The sequence below is a fragment of the Myxine glutinosa genome, chromosome 10 (genome assembly GCF_964187855.1).
Source record: "Myxine glutinosa chromosome 10, kmMyxGlut1.1, whole genome shotgun sequence".
In the NCBI taxonomy this organism is placed as follows: Eukaryota; Metazoa; Chordata; class Myxini; order Myxiniformes; family Myxinidae; genus Myxine; species Myxine glutinosa.
The window spans coordinates 134,496,909-134,512,921 of NC_136270.1; the positions used below are offsets into that span (position 1 = coordinate 134,496,909).

General features: G+C 45.8%; 1 protein-coding gene across 1 annotated transcript in view; it reads right to left on the minus strand.

Moving 5' to 3' along the window:
- Positions 1-14,073: 14,073 nt before the first annotated feature.
- GLG1 (golgi glycoprotein 1) overlaps positions 14,074-16,013 on the minus strand; it is a 210,371-nt gene continuing 208,431 nt past the window's right edge. The window contains exon 26 of the mRNA XM_068126022.2: positions 14,074-15,927. Coding sequence (XP_067982123.2) covers positions 15,760-15,927 — 168 coding nt within the window. The 3' untranslated portion in view covers positions 14,074-15,759. The remainder of the gene's footprint in view (positions 15,928-16,013) is intronic.

Here is a 16,013-nt window from a genome sequence, read left to right on the forward strand (position 1 = left end):
TCGGGTTCTGCATATTGATTGGTCCATGTCCATGATGATCTCCGGGAAAAACACACACACACACACACACCACACCACACACACACCACACACACCACACACACACCACACACACACCACCCCCACCCCCCCCCCCCCCCCCCCGGCTATCCAGCCTGGGTTTGAATTCTGACCCAACTATAAACTACCATCCTGGCATTTCACAGGCAAGGTGATTCATCGTGTGTGCTGTCCCTCGGATAGATGTTAAACGTCTCGACAGCATTTGTTGGGAAATGTTAAATATCCGACGATATCATTCGTGAAGAGTTGGCGAGGTATCGCCGGCACCATGAACAAATTCCAAATGGCTGCTCCACCCAGGAATCGGCACGGCCACGCCCTCGGCCAATGATGCTACCCCGCGTTGTGCTATATCCAAGCGAAGATGTTAATGGTCTTTGAACCGTGATGGGTTGGCAAAGCTGGTCGGAGGAACACACGATGAGCCGTCTCACCTGGGTTTGAATCCCAACCAAGGTGTAAATGGTCAGGCAGGTGTTTCACAGTCAGGTGGAGGTGCGTGGTCTCACATCGACGTTTAACTGGAGGAATCGTCCAGCCAAATTATCTGGTTGTTCGATGTTAGAGCAGGTGAGTTATCACCAGCACAATGAAATAACTATTTTGCCCAAACTCCCCAACTTACACCTGAGAGCAAGGTGAGTCGAGGGAAGCATTGACCCTGTTTTGGACTTCATCTTGGGATTCTCAACTGATCAATGAACATTGAAAACAGTTTCCAATTTACTCGACTCTTTTCCCACCGATAAAACATGTCTGTTTGAACATTGTTGTATGAAGGCGTCAGGTCATGCAGGAGCTAAATAAACAGAGCACACCCTGATGGTGGTGTGTATGAAAGTGAAGCATTATCTATCTATAATTCCAGTAATCTCTGTGTGTATGTATGTATGTATGTATGTATGTATGTATGTATGTATGTATGTCTGTGACCGCTGTTTCTCGACAACCACGGGTCCGATATACTTTAAACTTGCCAGGTATATTGCTGGGGACCCGAGGATGTGCCTTTTCAAGGTTTCATATTAATCGGACAAGTAGTTACCGAGCTATGTCCAAAAAACGATTCAACCAATCAGAGAGCAGCGAGCTATCACGTGTGCCGAACGTGGCGAACAGACTCTGCCTCGGACGGCACATTTGAGAGCGTATTCATTTATTTCACGTTGGAAAACTATGTTGCCGTTAAACTATGTTTTAAAACTAAATAAAACTAATTTGCGATTCATCGTAACTGCGATTTGCGACCTTCCGGACAGTGAAGACTTCACTTCCGGCAGCCAATCACAGAACGCGTTGTTGCGTAGGCGTGGCCGATGTGAGAGCGAGCCGAGCCGAGCGCGTGCGCCATTACGGTTCGTAATTCGATTTCTTCTGGAGAAAATAATAATTTCTCGATTTCTTATGCGCATTATTTCTCCCAGAGCGAAGGGCGGAAGCGAAGAGCGTTGTTTTTTTTGTTTACGGGCGTACGGGCGTACGGGCGGGGTAGAGCGTACGGGTAGCGTTTTTTTTTTTTTTTGGCAAGGAACGGGCACCCACGTACGGGCATGCCCTAGTAGAACTAAACCTATCAATATTTGGGAGGGGGGGGAGGGGAGCCCATGCAGGGATGCATCTGTGGACATTCTAGACCACATGGTCTTCGTCAGAGGAGGAACTGTGCACTGCTGAGTAGTTGCATATTTGCAAGTTACAGAATGCTTATGTCCTTCACAAAGGTGAGCGATCACCATGAATCAATAAAGGGGAAGTAATAAGTACCAAACTGCATATTCGTGGGGCGGATATGTGACTTTTTTTACTTGAGGTGTGCCCTTCTGGAAAGAAGCATGAAAATTTGCACATGGGGGGTTTTGAGTATGCCGATTTCCAAAATTACGGGAACCACGATGTCACTCCAACGTTCCCGCCAAAAAATTCAAAATGGCCGCCACAATAATTTTTTCCCCATAAAACGGCTGCAATATAACAATCTTCATGGTGAATTTTTATTTTTAAAAATGCTCATAACATTAGTTTGTCACATCAATGTATATATTTGCATTTGCCACTTTGCTAAACCAATATGTCTCGTGTTATCTTCATGCTCAATTTCAATAGAGCCTAATTACAGTCGAAAGCTGATATTATTGACCAAATAGAGAGATATGTTGTTCTCTTGTATCAGCGAACACCAGCACTCAGCCATGCGAATGAAGCCAGGAAGCAGTTGTTCACCAAAAACCGCACGATGGAAAACATTCCTCCAACGTTACATGCCCTGGAACAGCATGTGAAAAGGGCTGTTTATGAGGCAGGGCACATCTGGGGACGGTCACTTATAGGAGACCCCGAAGTTCCATCGCCAGATTTATGGGGTTGGGAGAGAGTGAGTGATGATTCCCCATGGACTACATGCTGGACCACTCTTCCAGAGGCGGCCAAAGCTTGTCAGGAACTGTTGAAATGTGGCTGCAAAAAGTCTTGAACAAAAAGATGCAAGTGTGTCAAAGCAAATCTCCAGTGGACACAGTTGTGCTTCTTTTCACGACAGTGTAACAGAGAATAAACAAGCATTGTGAGTATTGCGCTGCAATACACGTCCCCTACCGGCAGTCTGTCGTCCAGGAAACTGTTGGGGAAATTACCAAGGGTTATTTACCCGCAGGTTCTGAATCGTTCCCAATCGCTAATTACCTCAGGACGGGCTCACCTGTGATTCGCACTCGGGACTTCGATTTATACACCTTGCAGACAGGTCAGCAGAAGCACGAGAAAATACGTTGTTGATAAAGATCCTTTCGAGTCCCAATATATCAGTAATTTATTATATTTTCCGGTTCACGATCAATGATCGATGTGTATATATATGTTGCTCGGCTTGGCTCCGACCCTCCGGAAAACGCACGCTGTCGCGCTGTTGACGTTCGCGAGACGAGACTGAGGGCGCGCGTTGCGTCTTGAGAACTCTGGAATAAACAAGAGATGTCCATTAAAAAAAATATTTTCGTTTAATTAACGATATCTGCCAAACCACGTGCCCCATCGCAAATTCCAAAAGGACATTTTAGTAGATTGACATGCTGAACAGATCTGTGAAGTTTCCCCTCGATTGGATCAAAAATGAGGGACAACACACAACATGCATTTTAAGGCCATTTTCCCTGCTAGAGCGGGGGTTACCAAGATCAAAAATGAGGCAGGGGCTCGGTTTTAAAGGTTCATGCCTAAAAACGTCATAACTCTGAAACCATGTGACGCATGACATCATGCTCGCTGACTTTTTTGTTCGTCATGGGTATGCGATTCTGACTGCAAAGTTCAAATTCAAAGGGGTTCAAAGGGGCAGAGAAAAAGGGGTTTTCGTGTTTTCACGAAAAACAATATGGCGGCCGAACCACGTGACATGTGACGTCATAATTACCATTAAAATATTCTACAGAGCGAGTCCCTCCTACGGTGAAAATTTGATCTCAATCGGTCCTATTATTGCAGAGAAATTCTTTTTTGAAGGAAATTAAAACTTAAAATGACACTGAGTTAAGGATCATCAGAATTATCAGAATTCCCAAAGTTCAAAGTGCCATAACTGTCAAAAATGATCGAAACGTCGTGAGGTAAAAGAAACCGGAAACCGGATCGGGAACCGGACAAAGAAGAAGAAGAAGAGGAAAAAGGAGGCGGAGCAAGTGAGGTCGAAGAAGGAGCCGAGCTGCGTTGAGGTTTTGAGCAAACGCTGGCGAACGGGGGTCACGAGTGAGCTTTGGGTTTCCTGGGAAAGGGATTCCTGCGACAGAGTTGTTATCGCTGTGACAGATAAACCTGCGTGACAGGTTTTGCGGTTGATTCCGAAGAGAATCATTGGAGTGCCGTTACGTCTCGAGAACGGACCGTTGGCCATTTTGCCTCGCGCCTGATTTCGCATCGCTCCAGGTTTTTCACCTCGCTCCAACCATTTCAACGCATCCAGCCGTTAGCTTGGTTTGCATATGTAACGTGGATTTCGAGTGGGAATTTGCGGTTCGCCGTGTGGGGAGCCGTTGAACATCCACACCCGAAGGTGTGATTTCCCAGTCGCCTTTTGAGGGTATCTTTGCCCATCTTTGGCAGTGTGACTGTCAACCGAACGGGGTTCTGGTCTCGATACAACATCGTTAAGACGATCACTGGAGCGTGGATCGACTTTGGTTTGAAGCTGGGACAGAGACATTGGGAATGTTCTTTTCGCTCACTTGGAGCACAGTGAGTTATATTGTACGAAACTGATGGTACCATCATAGGAATGATATATTGGTTGTACAATTGATTAATATTGTTATTGTACTGTTATTCTTGTGTGACCTTAATACAATACTTGTTTGTTGGTAACAATTGGTGTGGTTTCACCATTGATCTTTGACACACAGAATAACACATCTTTCTGCCGTGACTCCTCTCGGGGGCTCGAAGGTACAACGTGACCGGGGTTTGGGGAGGAGCACGTAACAGAAATTGGGGGCTCGTCCGGGATAGAATTCCCTAACATTCCCCAAATTCCCAAATTTCCTAACATTCCCAAATCTTTCAAAAAAAAATTGGAATTTTTTTTTGTGTGAAGGTTAACAGGTGCTAACTGATAGTCACCATGGTGTTTGACACAGAAAAGTTTGCGGCGTCCCCTAATGAGGCACAGTTCCAGGCGTTAAAAAGATCGGAACTCATGATATTGGCCAAATATTTTAACTTGGAGGTCCGAGTTAGTATGAAGAAAGCAGAGATTCAGACATTGGTGGTGGAGTCTCCAGTGGGACAAGGAACATGGGAAGAGGTAGCCTTGGATTGGTTACCCGAGGAAAAAGGAAATGTGGAGCTCCGGAAAATGGAGATGCAACTGCAGAGCCAGGAAAGGTTAAAAGAGTTGGAATGGAAAGCCGAGGAAAGAAGAGCAAAGGAAAGAGCAGAACAGGAACGAGAACTCAAGCAAAGAAGAGCAGAGGAAAGGAGAGCTGAAAAGGAAGCCGAGGAAAGAAGAGCAAAGGAAAGAGCAGAACAGGAACGAGAACTCAAGGAAAGAAGAGCAGAGGAAAGGAGAGCTGAAAAGGAACTCGAGGAGAGAAGAGCCGAGGAAAAGAGAGCCGAAAGGGAGTTAAAGGAACGAGACATGGAGTATCAGAAGGAACTTAAACTGAAGGAGCTGGAATTACTGGGAGAACGGAGAGAAGTAGTATCCATGCCGGCTAGTTCGACAACTCGTGAGAACTCTTGGGATGTTGGTCGGCATGTGAGGCTGGTTCCACCCTTCAATGAAAAGGAGGTAGCCAAGTTCTTTTTACATTTTGAGAAGGTGGCTCAAATGCTAAAATGGTCTGTGGGGTCCTGGACTATGTTAGTGCAAAGTGTTCTGGTGGGTAAAGCTCAAGATATCTATTCGGCTTTACCGATTGACCAATGTGCAGATTATGAGGGATTGAAGAAAAACATTCTCAAAGCCTATGAATTGGTCCCGGAAGCTTACCGGCAAAAATTCAGGAATGCTCGGAAGAGGGAGAGTGAGACCCATGTGGAGTTTGCCAGAATGAAGGAAACGATGTTTGATAGGTGGTGTGACTCGAAGGAGATTGGGAAAGACTTCAACTTGTTACGACAATTGATCTTGGTCGAGGAATTCAAACAGTGTGTCCACGTGGACATTAAAGTACATCTGGATGAGAAGAAAGTACCAGAGTTGTATGAGGCAGCAACAGTGGCAGATGATTATGCCTTGACACACAGGATGGGGTTCCACAAACCTAACTTCCTGCCTGGAGTTAGCCAGGGGAGTTATAGTAAATCAGGATCGGAGAACAAACATTTTGCTTTCATGTCTTGAACATTTTGCACTTTTGCAAAAAAACATTTTGCATTTTGCTCTCATGTCTTTCAATCCTGACAAATCTCACACTCTTAGGATGTCTCTCCGAAAAGACCGACTGGACAACCCTCCCATCCACTTTCTGATTAATCCTCTCCAAGAAGTTCTGTCACTCACGATTTTGGGTCTCACTATCTGCCATGATCTTTCCTGGGAAAACCACATTTCAAATCTGGCCTCCAAAGCCAGTCGCCGACTGGGCATCCTCCGTCGTGCGAAGTCCTTCCTTGGCACACCTGAGCTCCTCACCACATACAAGGCTTTCATCCGCAGCTCAATGGAATACTGCTCTCCCCTCTGGGCTGGTGCTCCTGCCTCACACCTAGCTTGTCTTCACGCTGTTGAAACCAAAGCGTTCAGAATCATTGGAATCTCCCGCGATGAAGATAACTCCAAGGGCCTCTCACTCACTCACCGCAGGCAGGTTGGTGGTCTTTCCGTCTTCTACCGACTCCTCTCTGGCCTTGCCCCCCCCCCCCCCCCCAGCTCTCTCTGGGCTCTGTCCCGCAAATATTCCTACAGGTCGCACAAGATCTGCCTGCAACCCTCTTCTGGTTAAACTGCCAAAATCAAGACTTTCTGCTCACCTTCACTCCTTCATTCCTCTTTTCTCCCACCTCTGGAACAAACTCCCTCACTCTCTTCAATCCCACTCCACCCTCCAGGTCTTTAAAACAGCTGTTCACCACCATCTCTTATCTTCCCCCATCCAAAACCTTGATCTTTTCTACCCCTGCTAATTTCACCCCAATTCCACTTTTCTGAAATACCAACTTCTGTCCTGGAAGTCCATTGGTGTCGTTGTGTTTTATACTTCTCCCTCCCCCCCCCCCCCCCCTTCCCACGCCTCCTCCCCCCAAGCCCTCTCCCTTCCACACATCTCACTGCTCTCAAATGTTGTGTTTGTGTGCTTCCCTTTCTCTCCCCATCTTGTCTTCCGCTCCGTCTTTTTATATATTTTGTTTGTCTGGTTGATTTGTTTGTGAAGTAAATGTTAGCTCTTTCACGAGCCTCGATTCAGTATCAAAAAAAAAAAAAAAAAAAAAATTCATGGAGGCAGCCTAGAGAGGACTATGGGGACAAATCTGATACCGCGACTTTTCGGGATCAGAAGACTGCAGTTCCAAGACATACCTATCTTCCGGGGGGCCCGAGGCAGACCACGAGTTTTTCCTCCGTCCTTGCGTTTTTTGCAAGAAACCTGGGCATTTGATGTCCCAAGGTTACGCCCTGAAAAGGAAAAATCAGGAGCGGAGTCAAACTAGTACAGCTCCGAATGCATTGGCCAATGCGAGAAATCGTCCTTGGAGGACAGTGCCTTGTGAAGGTTCCCATGCCAAAGTTACGGCATCACAGAACGACCTTGTTCAAGAGGGTTACAAACCTTTTATCTCAGAGGGGTTTGTGTCACTGGATGGGGACTTAACGAACCAGAGACCTGTTAGGGTATTGAGGGACACAGGAGCACATCAATCTTTGATGCTTGAAGGCATTTTGCCATTGTCGGAGAAGACGGCAACTGGTTAGTGTTCTTTTGCAGGGGGTTGGTGGCTATGTTAAAGCTCCACTTCATGTCATCCATTTAAAGTCTGATTTGGTGTCAGGACCGGTCACCGTAGGTTTACAAGCCACTCTTCCTGTAGAGGGAATCTCTTTTATTATCGGGAATGATTTGGCCGGTGGTTGTTTCTGGTAATCCGATGTTGGTTGAAAAGCCCAGTATGGAATATAACACCGCACACTTAGAGCAGGAGATTCCTGGTATCTTTCCATCCTGTGCCGCGACTCGCGCTATGGGTAGGAAGCGCTCTGAAGAGAAGGAGAAGGAAGGCGATGTGGATTTGGGTTCCTTAGAAAACCACCACCGTTTAGAGGCCATTTTTCCCCGCAAAGCGGAGGTTGGCCTTTTCGAGGACCGTGGTTGTTGTTGTTTTTTGGTCCCCTTTTTGAAGCAATGTTTTACGGCCGGATGCCCTTCCTGCCACCAACCCTGTTTGTCGCCTTTTAGGGTTCCTTAGAGATATTGGAGGAAAATTCTTAAAGAAGTAATAGAAAAGGGAGTGACATCAAGGAACTTAAGGAAAAGGTCTACTCCACTCTCTGCCGCTCCATTCCTCTTCCCTCAGATAGGCAGGCTGCTGCCTCCTCACTCTCTGAAGACCTGGACAAAATCACAGACTGGTCAAACAAGTGGAACATGTCTTTCAATCCTGCCAAATCTCACTCTCTTACTATGTCTCTCCGAAAAGATCGACTGGACAACCCTCCCATCTACTTTCTCAACAATCCTCTCCAAGAAGTTCTGTCACTCAAGCTTTTGGGTCTCACTATCTGCCATGATCTTTCTTGGGAAAACCACATTTCCAAGCTGGCCTCCAAAGCCAGTCGCCGACTGGGCATCCTCCGTCGTGCGAAGTCCTTCCTCGGCACACCTGAGCTCCTCACCACATACAAGGCTTTCATCCGCAGCTCAATGGAATACTGTTCTCCCCTATGGGCTGGTGCTCCTGCCTCACACCTGGCTCAGCTTCACGCTGTTGAATCCAAAGCTTTCAAAATCATTGGAATCTCCCGCGATGAAGCTATCTCTGAGGGCCTTTCACTCACTCACCGCAGGCAGGTAGGTGGTCTTTCTGTCTTCTACCGACTCCTCTCCGGCCTTGCTCCCCCAGCTCTCTCCGTGCTCTGTCCCCCAAATATTCCTACAGGTCGCACAAGATCTGCCAGCAACCCTCTGATGGTTAAACTGCCGAAATCTCGGCTCTCTGCTCACCTTCACTCTTTCATTCCTCTTTTCTCCCGCCTGTGGAACAAACTCCCACACTCCCTTCAATCCCTCTCCTCCCTCCAGGTCTTTAAAACAGCTGTTCACCACCATCTCTTATCTTCCCCCATCCATAACCTTGATCTTTTCTACCCCCACTAATTCACCCCAGATCCACCTTGTTTGAAATTCCAACTTATTTCCTGGAAATCCTGGCAGTGTCCATATGTTTATACCTCTCCCACCCCCCCCCCCCCCTTCACATGCCTCCCCCCCTTCACATGCCTCCCCCCCAAAGCCCTCTCCCTCCCACAGATCTCTCGATGTCTCCATGTCTCTCGGTCCCTGCTCTCAAATGTTGTGTTTGTGTCCTTCCCCCTCTCTTCCCATCTTGTCTACCGCTCCCGATGTTATTTGTTTTATGTGTCTGTTTGTCTTTCTGTGTGATTAATTTTCGCTCTTTCACGAGCCTCGATCTTGTATACAAAAAAAAAAAAAAAAAAAAAAAAAAAAAAAGTGGCATCTGGAACAAAAGAGGAAATGGAGTGTCTGTCGGAGACATCTGGGAATGAGGCTGAACAAACGGTGCTTGTCCGAAAGAGACTTGTTGAAGAGCAACACGGAGATTCGGAGCTCCGGAGTTTAATTGATAAAGCCGTCACAGAGAAAGAGGCTATGAAGATGCCTGTTGGTTACTTCATGAAAGGGGAAATACTCATGAGAAAATGGAGACCACCGGAGGTGTCAGCAAATGATGAGTGGAAAGTTCATTACCAAATTGTGGTGCCACCGCCGTACCGGAAGGAGATATTGAGTTTGGCGCATGAGACACCTTTGGCCGGGCATCTTGGAGTGAACAAGACCTGTGACAGAATATTGGTACATTTTTTCTGGCCAGGATTGCGACGTGATGTGGTGGAGTTCTGTAAATCTTGCCACTTGTCAGCTGGTGGGAAAACCTAATCAGAAAGTCCCATCCGCACCTTTAAAATTCATTCCAGCTTTTGAAGAGCCATTCAGCCGAGGCATTATTGACTGTGTAGGCCCTTTACCTAAAACTAAGGCTGGACATCAGTATTTGCTGACCATGTGTGCTTCCACAAGGTTCCCAGAGGCAGTGCCTCTTAGAAAAATTACTGCGGCAGTTATTGCGAAGGCCTTGATTAAATTTTTCACTTTGATTGGCCTACCTGAGGTCATCCAGTCTGATCAGGGTTCCAATTTCATGTCAACACTTTTTCAGCAAGTGGTACACCTGTTGGGAGTGGAGCAAGTAAGATCAAGTACTTACCATCCCGAGAGCCAAGGGGCCTTGGAAAGGTTTCACCAGACATTGAAGAATATGATTAGAACGTACTGTTTTGAATGTGACAAGGATTGGGATGAAGGAATACCCTTATTGTTGTTTGCTACGAGGGAATCTGTTCAGGAGTCATTGAGATTCAGTCCTTTTGAACTTGTGTTTGGACACGCAGTGCGAGGACCGTTGAAATTGGTGAAAGAACAGGAGGAGTCACAGTCAACAGTGGAGGAGTATGTGGCAACGGTTAGGCACAGATTGGCAAAGGCTTGTGGAGTTGCGAGAAGAAACTTGAAAGTGACAAAGGATAAAATGAAAGTGAGACATGACAAGAAATCTCAGATAAGAAATTTCAGTCCTGAGGACCGAGTGTTATTGTTGCTTCCTGTTCCAGGTCAGCCACTACAGGCTCGGTATTTTGGTCCCTATGCAATCGAAAGGAGGGTTAATGAGACAGATTACGTGGTGACAACTCCCGACCGACGGAAAAAGTGGCAGCTGTGTCATGTCAACCGACTGAAGAAATATGATGAGAGGAAGCCTGTGGAGAAAATGGTTCCTGTCTCACCTGTCGTGCCTGTAGTCGGGGTGCAAGTGAATACAGAGGGGGACGCCGGTGTGAAGTTTGATAACTTTGATGACCAGGCTTGTCCCAGATTGACGAACACGGAGGTGTTGAGTCATTTAAATGAGAAATTAGGTCATTTGACGAGGGAACAACAAGGACAACTATCCAGCCTAATTTTTGAGTTTGCACATTTGTTCACAGATGTACCTGGTCGTACTGACCTGGTATATCATGATATTGAGGTGGGGGAAGCCACTCCGGTGAAGCAACACCCCTATCGGATGAACCCTTTGAAGATGGAGTATCTTCGGAAGGAGGTTCAGTATATGTTGGAGAATGACATCATCGAACCAAGCAACAGTGAATGGAGCTCACCATGTGTGTTGGTTCCAAAACCCGATGGCAGTTTTCGCTGTTGTACGGATTTAAAACGGGTTAATGCAGTGACCAAGACCGACTCATATCCCATCCCGAGGATTGATGACTATTGATAGAATAGGCCCAGCTAAATTTGTAACTAAGTTTGACTTGCTGAAAGGGTATTGGCAGATTCCTCTTACTGATAGAGCCAAGGAAATCTCGGCTTTAGTCACACCAAATGGGTTGTATCAGTACAAGGTTCTTCCCTTTGGATTGCAAATCGGCCCTGCTACATTTCAACGGCTGATTAATAAGCTCATTGCAGACCTTGAGGGGGTTGAGTCATCATCCACACTATGACCATGGAAGATCATATTAAACAAATTCAGGCATTTTTCAAGAAACTGACTGAGGCAGGGTTGACCATCAACTTATCTAGGTGAGTTTGTAAAAGCCCAGGTGGTGTTCCTAGGCCATGTAGTAGGTCAGGGTCAGGTGCAACCGGTGACAGCCAAAATAGAAGCCATTGATCGCTTCCAAGTTCCAAAAGGGAAGAAGGAGCTTATGAGATTCTTGCGTATGGCTGGTTGGTACCGGCGGTTCTGCAGGAATTTTTCTGATGTGGTAGCCCCTTTAACGAATTTGCTGAGGAAAGAGACCAAGTTTGTTTGGGATGACAAATGTCAGGCTGCCTTTGCCCACGTCAAAGCGATATTAATGAGCTCTCCTGTCCTAGCAGCCCGGGTTTTTCAAGAACCATTCAAGTTGGCCATTGATGCAAGTGATGTGGGGGCTGGGGCAGTTCTATTACAGGAAGATGAGGATGGAGTGGATCCCCCGGTGTGCTACTACTCCAGAAAGTTTAACAAACACCAGGCAAATTATGCCACCGTGGAAAAAGAAACCCTTGCTCTCCTGCTAGCGCTTCAGCATTATGAGGTGTATCTGGGAACTACTACCTTCCCTATAAAAGTCTTCACTGATCACAACCCCTTAACCTTCATTCAAAAAATGAAAAATAAAAATCAGAGGTTGATGAGATGGAGTTTGGCTTCGCAGGAGTTCAACTAGGAAATTGAGCATGTAAAGGGCATGGACAATGTCGTTGCTGATGCTTTATCCAGAGTGAACTAACTTTGGAAATTCATGTAGGTTGTTTGGAAGTTTTGTTGCTTTATTTTTGGGAATATTAATTATTGTTGCTCACGTGAATTGATCATTTGGGGGTGAGTTTGACTTTTGTTTGTTAAAAGAGTTTTTGCATGCAAAGAAAGTTTTCACTATGTTCCAACTTTCTTTCTTGAGGGGGGGAAGTGTTACGGATTTGTCACTTCCGTTGTTGTGGTTCTCATCCACTGTAAACATTTTTGGTTGCATGTACTATTAATTATTGTTATCGTTTAGGTGAAATAGAGATAACTGTTTTCAAAAGGTAAAAAAGGTTAGTGTTTTAAAAGAAACCGGAAACCGGATGAAGAGGAAGAAGAAGAGGAAAAAGGAGGCGGAGCAAGTGAGGTCGAAGAAGGAGCCGAGCTGCGTTGAGGTTTTGAGCAAACGCTGGCGAACGGGGGTCACGAGTGAGCTTTGGGTTTCCTGGGAAAGGGATTCCTGCAACAGAGTTATCGCTGTGAAAGATAAACCTGCGTGACAGGTTTAGCGGTTGATTCCGAAGAGAATCATTGGAGTGCCGTTACGTCTTGAGAACGGACCGTTGGCCATTTTGCCTCGCGCCTGATTTCGCAACGCTCCAGGCTTTTCACCTCGCTCCAACCATTTCAACGCATCCAGCCGTTAGCTTGGTTTGCATGTGTAACGTGGATTTTGAGTGGGAATTTGCGGTTTGCCATGTGGGGAGCCGTTGAACATCCATACCCGAAGGTGTGATTTCCCAGTCGCCTCTTGAGGGTACCTTTGCCCATCTTTGGCAGTGTGACTGTCAACCGAACGGGGTTCTGGTTTCGATACAACATCGTTCTGACGATCACTGGAGCGTGGATCGACTTTGTTTTGAAGCTGGGACAGAGACATTGGGAATGTTATTTTCGCTCACTTGGAGCACAGTGAGTTATATTATACGAAACTGATGGTACCATCACAGGAATGATATATTGGTTGTACAATTGATTAATATTGTTATTGTACTGTCATTCTTGTGTAACCTTAATACAATACTTGTTTGTTGGTAACAATTGGTGTGGTTTCACCATTGATCTTTGACACACAGAATAACACATCTTTCTGCTGTGACTCCTCTCGGGGCTCGGAGGTACAACGTGACCGGGGTTTGGGGAGGAGCATGTAAAACTATCCCCAATGATTCTGAAGATTGCGTCGATACATCCTCAGCTTACTATCCCCAATGATTCCCAAGATTGCATCAAAACATCCTTGGGTTAATATCCCCAATTATTCCCAAGACTTATTCAAAACATCCTTGGCTTACTATCCCCAATGATTCCCAAGATTGCATCAAAACATCCTTGGCTTAATATCTCCAATTATTCCCAAGATTGATTCAAAACATCCTTGGCTTACTATCCCCAATGATTCCCAAGATTGCATCAAAACATCCTTGGCTTAATATCCCCAATTATTCCCAAGATTGATTCAAAACATCCTTGGCTTACTATCCCCATTGATTCCCAAGATTGCATTAAAACATCCTCAGCTTACTATCCCCAATGATTCCCAAGATTGCATCAAAACATCCTTGGCTTACTGTCCCCAATGATTCCCAAGATTGCATCTTAACATCCTTGGCTTACTATCCCCAATGATTCCCAAGATTGCATCAAAACATCGTCAGCTTACTATCCCCAATGATTCCCAAGATTGCATGGAAACACATTTCATTTGTTTCAGGGTTCAGGGATAACTCACCTGCTGTGAACGATACCGTAAGATCTTTAACGTCCAACTGTACATGAAGAACCAATCCCCGACAGGTTACAGTCTGCTTTCCGGAATCAAACCCAGCTCAAAGAAAAGTTCACAATCACCACACCATCCAATCAGGACCGACGCTACATCCAAAGGCACCGCATCAATAAAAAAAAAAAGAAAAAAAAAAGTATATAATTCATACCATTTTTTACCGCATCAATACAAAGTGTATAATTGTATAAAGAAAACCATTACACACTTGCAACTGATAATGTTTTTATTAATGTGATTCAAACGATTTTCCATAGTTTCAAGAAAAGGTTCCACCTTTTAAAAGGAAATTGAATGGAGAATTTTTCAATACAAGTGCACATACAAGCATCGTGAAGTCGATGACACACTGATGTATCACAGCACACTGTAGCAGAATACCATGGAACAGATGCAATGAACACACGCGCGCACACCCACAAGATAGTCCATTCTGCAGGTGAGACCAAAGTCAGGGAAATAAAGTAACAAAACAGTGACCACCAATCAGAACCTCACTGCCTTCTGCAAGGGCAACTCGACTCCGCCATTTAGAATGGGGGATGTTGTGGAGTAAGGAGGCAGGAGGCTTGCCTTCCAGGAAGGTGGTTTGTCGCAGGTAAAGGAAGCCGCTGTGAGAAAGTGTACCTGAACCCTCCGGCTCTGTAATCTCTACTTGACTTTATAAAAAAGTAGGAGGATCTTTATGTTGTGTTTTTCCAGTTCCTTTTTAATTGATCCCTCACAACCAGGCTGACGAGTCACAAGCTTAGCCACTTCGTGAAATCTCCAAGACCATTTGACCGTCTCTTCCTGTCAGATCTGTGCAGCTTTGATTTCCTCACTCTGTCCACTTGTGCTGCTCATTCTGAAGCCTTTAAAGTAACAGACCGACAATTTACGTAACCATACCATGGTCCATCCTACTGTTGTGACAAACCCATCGTAAAGTATGGAATATATATATATACACACACACACTTTATGTGCGATGTCTCTTGCGATACTCCATTTGTATGCCGAGACCAAGCACGGAAATACGGTAAAGCAGGAACAATTCAGACATGGTTGAGAAAGTCTCAGGAAATATGTTTAATTCTTCAAAACTTGACAGCAGGGTGAAAAGGCAAAAAAACGAAAATAAAAATGGCGGTCCGGCAAAGCGGGTTGTGGCCTCGTCAGCAAACGTCTGTACAACTCCAAAATCGAGTGATGGCAAGGACCCTCCCAATGTAATCCGAGGAACCTCAACTTTCAAGGTGACGAAGGAGTCCGGTCGAGTAAATATGGGCAACAGCTCGGTCATTTCGGGGAACGCGATAATGCGCTTGTGAAGCGCAAACCAATCTGAGGTTTACAACTTCGACCACCCCCATGTGTCACTTTAAATGTCAGGTGTGTTATAACAACTACGCTTTTAAATGAAAGATTATTTACACCTTTACATCTCATTTGGACGATCGTAAGGATCACCACTGCCTTCTCAGATAACTTAGAGATTTGCAAAGTTTCATGCAAAGCAAAAACCCACCAGGTAGCAATTAATCCCAGGAAAGTAAACAAGATTCACAAGTTGGTCAACTTCACAATGATAATTTACATTTTCAAAATTGATGCACCGATCAAAAAACTCCAACCGCATGGCGCAAAAAGCTCCAACCGAATGGCGCAAAAAACTCCAACCGAATGGCGCAAAAAACTCCAACCGAATGGCGCAAAAAACTCCAAGCGAATGGCGCAAAAAACTCCAAGCGAATGGCGGCATGGCCATGCAAATTAAGACCATTGCACGCGTGCAATATAAATGGGACGAGCGAAATCGATGTGCAACGCAGGTGGAGACGACACCACTTGGAACGTCTTCCATAATCTAATTCGATACAATGTCTGAAGGACGGCGGGAATACCATGAGACTCGTCTACCGGTCTTTGATCTCTCGGGAGACCCGTTTTGTGATGCGGCCGCACAACAAACCCACGGCGAACAGCACACACAGCCCGCCCAGGATGACGGACAGGAAATAGTTACGGGAAGGAGAAACGAGCAGCTGCCGTGCGATCGCCTGCAGGTCTTCTACCGGGGCCACCTGGAAACAACCGGGTTTATCGGTGGCAGGTCGGGCTTGATGGATCCTTTAATACAAATATGAGGAGGGTGGGTGAGATGCCGAAC